This window comes from Gossypium arboreum, chromosome 1 (assembly GCF_025698485.1).
Source record: "Gossypium arboreum isolate Shixiya-1 chromosome 1, ASM2569848v2, whole genome shotgun sequence".
NCBI lineage: Eukaryota > Viridiplantae > Streptophyta > Magnoliopsida > Malvales > Malvaceae > Gossypium > Gossypium arboreum.
The window spans coordinates 122034517-122045633 of record NC_069070.1 but is presented as its reverse complement, the minus strand read 5'-3'; the positions used below and the strand labels follow the sequence as shown (position 1 = coordinate 122045633).

Sequence of the window (11117 nt, the reverse complement as noted above, 5' to 3'; positions counted from 1 at the left end):
TTCATCTTTGTCTTTTTTTTATTTTTCTTGTAATAGTAACCACATTTTCCACTATTTACCTTTCTTAGTAGTTTTTTTATATATGTATGATAAAATAATAACAATAATACAATGATATATAAAATAGTAACTTGGAGTTTAAGAATTATATAATAAAAATAGTCGAATTAGATAAAATTTATTCATGACAATTGTGTGTAAGGAGACTTGAATTTAGATACTCAAAGACTTAGAGTTTCAATTTTTGCTTAACAATTTTAAAACTAAATTGATTGAATAACCTTTTGAAAGTTTCATTAAATACAAAATACATATCTTCCACTAGTTACAATGTAGAATCAATTAGAACAAAACACAACGCATGAAAACTAGCAAGAACCAAATAAATCCACCCGTGACAAATATACTAAATGGGACTAGAGACCTACACGTACACAATTGTGCATGATGAAACTCAAACTAGTGTTTAAGACCTAAACTTCTTATTGTTTTTTCTAAAACCTACCTACTTTACTAATAAATATAAAATATTAGAAGATATTTTACGTTAATATTAATATTTTATTTATAGGTAAGTGCTTCACCAAGGAATCTGTTATTGAGCTATGAAATGTCAAATACTTTAAACCAATAAAAAGGAGGATTTTGATTGTTGGACCTAATTAAAATATTCAAAACTTAAATTTTATTTATTATTTTAAAAATCCTGTGTTTTGTAAAATAACTAAAAAGACTTTCCATTTTCATCAATTTATATAATAATATTTTGAATAATCTTATTATATGGTCCGATGATATCGGCTCCTTTTAACACAATATATAAAATTATTTATAGTTCTTTCTCAATTCATAAATAGAAGAATAATACGCTTCAACACGCTCGATCTCACATCTTTCTGTATTATTAACAATTCTCATAACAATCGAGATTGTTAAAACTTAATCGACTAAATTTATATAATAATTAAAACTCAGAGAAGTACAGTTAACTAATGAGCCGAAAGCTCAAAGAGTGATTAAGAAAGAGACAAAAGGCTTATAAGCATAAACCACGTTTATAATATCTTAATCTTAATGATTAACATTAATCAGTCAATTAATTAATTAATTAATTAAAAGATTCAAAGGTGTTTTTTTTTTTTTTTTGGAGATGGGGGAATGAGTGTATGGGGGATGGGAAATGATGGAGAAAGATGGGGACCATTCACCGGCCCATGAAATCATCTTTACTATTTCTTATTTGCGACGGCACGATAATGTTTTTCTTTTCTTTTTCAGGACAGTTTACGTGTATAAATATAATATAATTACAATATGATACATGCTGAAACAATTACAAAGTAGAATTAATTTAATATCAAGCGGTATGGATAAATAATCAGATAAAAATCTACACATGATAACTTCGCGTAATGATATCAGAATACTGCATATGACAATTATATATGGCGTAACTCGAACTTGGGTATTCAAGTATCTATGACATGATAATATTGAACTCATTATGGGGTGTAATCGAGCCAAGCTGAGCCCAGCTTGAAATTTTAATCTCGAGATCGATTGAACAGTTATTTTTAAGCGTGAGCTCAACTCAAGATATAATCAAGCTACTCGAGGTTGAATTAAATTAAGCTCGTTTATCGATTTTTTTATTCGAGTTCGACTTGATAATTAAATTTATGGTTAATAACATGTATTAAAGGTAATAACATAATTTAATAATATAAAAACATGAAAAGTCGATAAGGCTCACAAGTTATTTGAGTCGAGTATTACTAGGCCTAATTTTTGCTAGATTAATAGTTAGAGTTTGACTCTATAATTATCAAATCAAGTTTAATTTTTTTCAATTCGAACTGAAGTAATTTACAAGCACATATTTTCTAACGTCTAATTATATGGAATTTTTTATATAATATAATTTGGTTCATTTATTTTTATTTAATATAATTAGTAGCTTTGAAATGATAATATTGCTAACTATTGTTATTGAAGTGTTAATAATATTAATCGATAATTGATAGTGTTTTTTTAAATAATAAATTCATGAAAATTTGCGTTCTCACTTTGTCCGCAACAACCAATCGTGTTATCAAATTAGATTTGATGATAAATTATAAAAAGTAGAGAGTTAAATTAGAATAAATTAAAGTAAAATAATTAAATATCAAAATTAACATAGTAGAAGGACTAAAATCAAAATTAGACCTTCTTTTAACCAATATCCTACTTCACCAAACATATATTTTGTCTTATTTATATATATTATGCATCAAAATATTTTTTTCGTTGGAAATATTAGATTAATTCGAAATTTAATATTTATTTTAATTTAATCATTGTATTTTTTTTTACAATCATTCACATGAAAGTTTAGGTTTATTTTAATAAATTTCAAAGGTTAAATATATTGAAAAATATATTATTTAGTAATAGTTTACTTGTGTCTCATTGATATGAGTATTAATGTATTTATACATGTTGTTATTGATATTATTACAGCTCATGATAGGGTCTTACTATTTTGTATTGACTCTGTTGTCTTCAGTACTGACATTCTCTACAAACTCCAAGCTTGCTAGGCACATGCTTACAGAGCATGCGGTCCTTTCTACTCTTGGGACTGACATTCTGGGTGAGCTTTATACCTACTGGGCACATGTTTGGATGGCTTGTGGAGCACGTGGCACTTTCTGGAAATTCTTTGGGCACATGTGAAGTGAGACTGTGACCTTCCCTAAGTCTCAAAGAGCTGAGTCTATAACCTTATCTCGCGGGCTGGTTCTGTGAGCTATACCTACAATCCTATCCTATGAGCTCGCACAAGGTTCCTGCGAGCTAAGTCTATAGACTTGCCTAGCGATCAGGCTCGCCTTGTCGTCCTCTCGTAGTAGGGTCATGGGTTAGAGGTTTGGATCCTTTCTAAAGTTCGAGTCTCAGGTTATTGACGATAAGATATATTAATCTTAATTAATAAGATAAAAGATGTAGAATGAATGATAATTTTTATAATATTAATCAAACAACTAATTTAATTTCATAATAATGTAAGTGCCTCGAAGGGGTAACAAAGAATTAAAAATTTTGGATTTGGTTAGAGCATATAATTATTTTTTATTATTGGAGCTAATTTATGAGCTTTATTTTTGTCTTTTTAAAAGAGATATTTTTACAGAGCACTAGGACAAAATAAATAAATAAATAAAAGGTAAGAATCTTTTAAATATTAAATGTTAAAATTAAAATGTGTGGGGCTTCGTACAATATTATATTAAATTTAATTGGTATTAATAATAGTAAGTTTAATTTTTAATTGATTTGGTGATTTCTTTAATTTAATTTAATTATCTTTTAAAATAAATATTATTATTTGATTCCTCGTTTTGCGTTAGGTCAACTTTTTATATTATTTAATTTATAAAGATATTTTAGATTATTATTATTAGCACCACTTCCAATTTAATTGTATTATCTTCATATCCTTTTTTAATATTTTTATATATTTTATTTTTAGTCCTCGTGATTTTATTTAATTCCAGCATTGTAAAAAAACTTTATGTTGATTTTTTTAAATTTAATAATTATGGTAAGTTTAATTTTATTTATTTACAGTCCTCTATAGATAAATATATATTATTTAAAGTAATTTTTGTTAATTTTAAGAGAAAATTAGAAAATAATTGAAATTTTAAAAAAATCAATGATGATTTTTGCATCAAATATAAATATTTAATCATATGAATTTTTAAAAGTGTTATTAGTAAATTTAATGGGTAACCTAATGAACAAAATTTATTTATAAATATAAAAAGTAAAAAAATTAGATAAAAACATTTGGAATTAGTTTTTTAAAAAAAAACAAAATAGGTGATTAAAATAATAAAAAATCTAAACTTATATATATATATCAATCTATATAAATTGATGCCTATCAATACTAACTTATTATATAAATTGATATTGATTGAGTCTTAGTTTGATTGCTTTGTGTATTGTTGTCAATGCAAGAGGACGTGGATTCGAATGAGCTAAAGCGTACTACCTTCTTATTTAAAGGTTAAGGAGAACCTATAATAAAATTGTTCAATATATATATATGTGCAAATTGATATAAATATTAAATCGGTGCCATATAAATACAATTAACTACTTTAAAAGTGATATAGGCTATGCTTGTGAATTTTGACTCGAACTCAAATTAACGTCGAAGTTAGACTCAATTCAATCAACCTAAACTTAACTTAATTTTATCATAAAAATTTGTAATTCTAATCCATTCTACTAACCCAAATTTAAAAGAATTCAAAATTAAAATGACTCGAACTTTTGACTTAATTTGAACCCAAAATAACTTATATTTAAAATTACTTGAATTCGAACTAAAATATCAAACATGTTAAAAATAAAATCGACCTGACCCAAAATTAATCCCAAGGTGGCAAAATGAGTCTAAAGACTAAGAACCCAACCCAATAAACTCTAAAAAACTCAAACCTAAACAAGTTCCAACTCATAAAAATTCAAACTCGAAAACACTTAGACTTGAGAAAACCTCAGCACAAAAAACTTAGATCCGAATTATATACTAAAAATAAAATTATCCTTTTTTTAAGATTAAAAATTAGTCAAATTATAATTAAATATCTTTTAATAAAAGCTTTTAATTATTAATTGGTACAAAGAAAAATTAGCTCTTAGCATTTACTTATTCGGTCACTTTGGTTTTAATTCTATTTTTTTTTTATCATTTTGGACTTCAACTTTACAAATTTAGTAATATAGCACTTTTTTTGGATGAAAAGTTTATTGAACTGTTAAAATTTTAATAACAATTGAATGATAATCCACGTGACAATTTATGTATACTTTATCATTAATGTGAATAATATATATTTTTTGATATACTTCATATGCGTTTAATAGTCCATATTCGAGGTTCATAGTTGCTCCTCCCAACAATGTATTTTCCAATGTTCAAACCTGAATTCTTTCATTAAGATTGCAATATACCTTACCATTGCATCCAACAACTTATTCGTTTAATTTTATATATTTTTATGAAGAAAATGTGGATACCAAAATAAATTATAAAATATGTTTAGTATATTATTTAAAATTAAGTAAGAAATATAATTAATTATTTAATAAATTTAAATTTTAACTTATGATTTTTTTAAAAAAATTATCCTTATTTTTGTAAAACATTTCATGTAATTTTAATTAAACTCAAATTTTAAAGGTAAAAATCTTTAAAAGATAACATAATATTAAAAAATTAAATTACTGCTTATTCATTATTTTTCACTTTTTATATAAAAAATTCTATCAAACAAATTTTATTACAAATTATCAAACGTGTGAAAAAATTAAATTAATTTGACCTCTTCTTAGTGGTGGACTGAAATAGGGCATTGGGCCTAGTTTTGTAGTGGGCCTTTGGCTGATATAAAGCAAAACTCAACCTCACAAGGGTTTTTGGTAATGTATGATATGAATAAACTTTAGGGTAAACTACACAGTTAGTCATCTAACTTTCATAAATTTTCATTTTGGGCATTGAAAAAAAAATGAAAATTGGGCACTTTGATTAACAACCATTTTCATTTTAGTCACCCAATTTTAATAAATTTTGTTTGGTGAGACTACCATTAATAAACAGTTGGCAGGAGATAGTGAAAATACATTGCATTATAAGATCAATCCAGGTCACATTGAAGTCGATAACTCTAGCACAACTTGGATGGATTTCCAGCTAATTCTATCATATATATCAATCTTAGGTCTTGTTTTTCATTGCGTTTGAGGTTTTAAAAATACTTTTTTACCGTAGAAGTAATAAATAATACTTGTCTTGTAGGGTCAAAATTGCAGTGAAAAAAAGGCAAAGTGCTTTTTCACCCTTAACTTCTGATTTTTACAACAACAGAGAACTAAAAATTCACAAATTACATTTTATCACAAAATTTTTCCAACGCACTTTTCGAAAACATCTTTTTTTTCTCTTTTAAAAACACTTTTGAAAACCATTTTTTAACCGCAATAACAATGGAGAATTAACCCTTAATTGCTATAATTGACCTCTCCAAGCAAAAATAGTAAAAATGACTAATACAAAAGTCATTCAAATAAAAATAGTAAAAATGATTATATTGTTTTACAATATAATTTTATGGGAACACTGCTTGAGCTAATCGCAAGTGTATATAAGGTATAGTAAAATAAATAAATATATATATATATATATATATATATATATATATATATAAAATATGGGACACGTGACAAATTTATGTCTTGTAGAATTAAAAAATGCAGTATCAATATACTAAATATTCACTCTAGCTTTATATAAAATCATATCTTTGTAAAATAACTTTACATACAAAAATAAACTCAATTAATTACAAATACTTATAATTTTTAACTATAAAATCTTGACTTTTTTAAAATGATATAATATCAACACATACCAAAGTTAGCACAGTGTGAAGCTAGGGGACTAACAAGGCCTCGGCCCCCTAAAATGGAAAATTTTCCATTTAAACCTTTTATAAAATTTTAAATTACTTATAGTAAAATTGAACTTTGACCTTTCTAAAATGATCAAAATTAATTTAATCTTTTAAAATTATAAAAATATAGGCTATTAAAATAGTAAAATTACATTTTACTATTATAAAATATACAATCTAATTCCGACCCTCTCTTAAAAAAGTTTCTGAGTTTGCTCCTGCATTAACATATGATTTATACATAAGCTGGTCCCAACTAGTATATCAACTCCTCTAATGTTAAGTTAACAAAGGTGTTTAGATATAATTAGAATGCTTTCTAAGTCAATGGTGGAACACCCATGTCAAAATCCAACCAAGATATTTAAATTTAAATTTAGGTGTGATGGAGAACTCAATCATGTTGATTAGGAGATAAGGTTTTTAGAACAAATCCAAATTATGTGAAATGGATAGAATATGATGGGGTGGCTGCATCCACCAAATGCATCACCAAAATGGGTGTTTCCATAATTGATCACTTCAAGCTCAATTGAGAGAGAGTTCTCTTTAATATACACCAACTTTATGTGCAAGAAAATTGACCCAAAATGTCTTCTTCTGATGGTCCCAAGTTCCTATATTTGATTTCATCTAGGGTTACCCTAAAAAAAAAAGATTTCAGCTAAAATTTGATTGGGTAAGTTATTATTCTAATACTTAAATGTTAGATTTTATTTTATCTCGTTAACTATCAACTTTTAAAATTGAGTGGATCTTGTACTAGTGTTGCAATCCACGTCTATTTCATTGTTAATGTGGATACTTTTTTTTTTAAATTTTTGATAACTTTAACATATATATCTTAATTTGGTTGAAGTACATAAGACAGTCGCGTGAAATATAATGTATAAGATTATTGTCATTAAAATTTTAACACTCTAATCAGCATTTCCGTCTAAAAAAAGACAATTTAACTAGATTTTTGAAAGCCAAGTGATTTCAGAAAATAAAAGTAAGGTCAGAAGTTGTTATTATATTTATACCTAATATTTTTATCTAAAACCCTTTTAAATTTTAGACGAAGATTCAAATTAGACAAAAATCTCTACCCTTAAAAGCAAATCTAAATAGAAAGACGACAGTAATTGTAACACAAAGTTATAATTGATATTTTGTTACTTTCACCCTCGTTACTATTTATATTCATCATAATTGATTGCAATAAAATCCATTCCAGAAAGTAATACCTTTCTTTATCTGATGTGATATAATATACTATGTTTGAATATTCTTTTTTTTTTTTTTGCTTATTTCAAATTGTAATATTTTATTTTATAATTTCTCATATTTTATACATAAAAGGATGACCTCTCTTATTGCAAGCTTCTTTAATATTGACCCCTTCACAGTATTCAAAATGCAACCTTCAGCAGCCACTACCTAATCCCATCACCATTTTCCACCAACTCTCCTAATTTGATAGTTTAATGGTATAGTTTTTCTGGCTTCACCTTCGCTCGAATATATATTGGATTCGGATTGCTAGAATTTTTATTTTTTTTATCAAATATTCGTACTTGATACTGTGTATAACATATAGATAGATATAGAGATACCAGTTAATCATACACGTATCGAATATATTACTGTATCTAACACTTATAGCTAAAATTGAGTAACATAGGTAATAATTGTAGTTAGAATTAAAAGTAAATACGGTTCGTTAGATTGACACATCAAAACTTGGTCATTGATCAACTATTCTATGGGTAAGTTCAAGTTATGAATCAAGTTACATGTTATATACGTAAAATATTTTTATGCTGTAGTGAATTAAGACTATTAAATTTAAATTTTAGAGAAAAACTCATATCATATCGATCAAAACTTATAATTTCATATATAATATTATATCGTAGCATAGGAGATGCAACATCTCCTAAGCTAATTAGTACATCTGGCAGAATTTGTATCTATACATGCAAGGGTATATTAACGGTCGGTTAACCGAATAGATCAAAATAAAAGAAGACATATGATTAAGCAACAGAAGAGGAAAAAGCTTATTCTGTTTAGTGCCTTATCCGCTTGCTTTAGGTGCCTTCTGATCCTAGGGGTACTCCCAGTAAGATAGTATGAATTCGGATACGCATATAAGTTTGTAATTGACTCCCCAAAAACCCTTGCGTATACCATTTCACCGAATATTCGGGTCACTGGATCGGGCACATTCATCGTTGTGCCGCCGGGACTAAGCATCGGCGAAGATGGATAATCGTACACTTGTGGTTGATATGAATTTCCATGGTGATGGTGATGTATTTGATGTGTAAATTGTGGACTAGTGGCACTATTAGGTGACCTTGGTGTGCCAAAATCAGGACCAACAGGTCTCTTTGGAATGACTATTCCAAGTTGGGGAGCCTTGCCTCTTGATGCCATACTCGTCCGGCCCCGACCATAAAGTGGTACGATTGTCGAAGCCGAAACTTCGGCCTTACATACGGGGCATTGCGGGTGTTTTTGGTCATGGCTTTCGGTGGAGATGGATTGACAATGAAGCCATTTGTAAATACAAGGCCAACAATATAGGTGACCGCATAGCGTCACCACCGGATCTTGCACAGTATCGAGGCAAATGTTGCAGTCAAAACCGGCTGAGGGATTATCGTCCGAACCCGTGACTGTTTCCGGCGAATTCACCCACTTCTCCATGAAATTTTTGCTTTCTAATAAACAGTTTCGAACTTCGGCCTCTTCGATGTAGCGCTCATTGGCCATGATCTGCAATTAACATCATAAACATCTTCATTACAACTCAAAAGTACTAAATGTGCAAATGTTTCAGTTAACTTGAATCCCTATATATTTTGGAAATTTGCAAAAAAAAAAAAAACCCACTGTTCAGTGGTTGAAACTTCAAAGTTCAACAATTCCCAAATTAGTGAATTACCATTAAAGTCTAATAAACATAAATATAATAATAATTAAAAGAAGGCCAAATAAGACCAGCAACTGATATTGACTTCATGTAGGTTTAAGAAATTGTATCTAAAAACAAAAAACAAAAAACATTTATTTCATTAAAAGCATCACTACAGCCAACCATATCCAAGTGAAATACAATCAAGAGGTATATATACATATATATATCTCAATGCAAAAAACATGGTTACATATAGACCTGTATGATCTATTAAATGGTTTAAAAATCTCTCTCTAACCCTTAATTCAAAAGATATTAGATGCTTAGTAAGTTAGAGTAGTTCTAATTTCTAAATTAGCACTACCAATAATATCAACGAGTTAATACTTAATTAACAAACTCAATATTTCGTTTTTATATAAACCAAATTTATACATAAAGCAGCATAAAAATTGTTAATGTAATTCATTTTGTTGTTAAAAATAAATATTTTAAAAATATCTTTATGTTAATATTTATTCCATATATTTAAATTATTTAATTTTAAATCAAACCGAAATTTACTCGAATTTCAAAATCCAAAGCCAGACTACGCACAGATCTAACAGCTTTCTAGTTTCTATGATCTGCACTCAGCATGAAATTTTATATATATATTGAGTGAATAAAATTTTAAAATATTAAATTAAATATTCTTAACATTATCAATTATTTTGAACCTTCGTTATCATCTCTAATTTTCATCTTACCTATTTTTGCTACTTTCAGAGAACGAAATTCAAAAACGACTCAGTTCAGCCATGAAAGCAAACAAACCAAAGAAGAAATCTCATTCGGTTTTGGAGATCAAAAAAGGACTCGAAAATTACAACAGAACAAACAATAATCGAAGATTAGCAGAGAAGAGAGAACAACTTCGAAAGCTGGTAACCACTTCAAAGTTATCGAAATTCGATCAAACGAACTTCATAATTCAGCTATAAAACAACCATCCATCACCCAAAAAAAAAAAAAATTCAAAAGCGAAGGTTAGCAGAGAAGAGAGAACGATTTCGACGCTCGTAATCACTCCAAAGCTATCGAAATTCTATCAAACGAACTTTCATAATTCGACTATAAAACAACGATCCATCACAAAAAAAAAAAAAAGAAAGAAAGAAAAAAATTCAAAAGCGAAGATTAGCAGAGCAGATAGAACAATTTCGACGCTCGTAATCACTACAAATCTTTCTAAATTTGATCAAACGAACTTGCATAACCCGACTATTAAACAACGATCCATCACCAAAAAAATTCAAACAACGATCGACTATAAACTTACCAGCTGGTTCTCAAGTCTTTTTTACGTGGGCTTGATTAACAAGAGAGCTCTTCTTTTTTGCTTTTTTTTTTTTAAAAAAAAGTCTGAGAGGAAAATGTGGTGAACTGTAATTAAGCTGTGTGGGAACGAGGACGGTAACCGGCTCTGCTTTATATAGAGAGAAACAAGAAAATACTTCCAAAATAAAATAAAGTACAGTAAAATAATAATTTATGCTGCATTAAATTTCTAAATAAGTTGATGTCACTTATTACTATAATATAAATTAAAGTCTTAAAGTCAAATAATAAATTAAAAATTGTTTTTGTTTTTATTTTATGGTTAAAATAAGCTTCAAGGCTCTCTATTTTTCATATATTTAAAATTTAGTCTATTT

General features: G+C 27.6%; 1 protein-coding gene across 1 annotated transcript; it reads right to left on the bottom strand.

Moving 5' to 3' along the window:
• Positions 1-8369: 8369 nt before the first annotated feature.
• On the bottom strand, positions 8370-10894 carry LOC108480747 (E3 ubiquitin-protein ligase RMA1H1-like). The gene is made up of 2 exons (XM_017783840.2): positions 10742-10894; positions 8370-9278 (listed from the first exon to the last, which is right to left on the bottom strand). The coding sequence occupies exon 2, from the start codon at positions 9273-9275 to the stop codon at positions 8511-8513; it is 765 nt and encodes a 254-aa protein (XP_017639329.1). The 5' UTR covers positions 9276-9278; positions 10742-10894; the 3' UTR covers positions 8370-8510.
• Between the last annotated feature and the right edge of the window lie 223 nt (positions 10895-11117).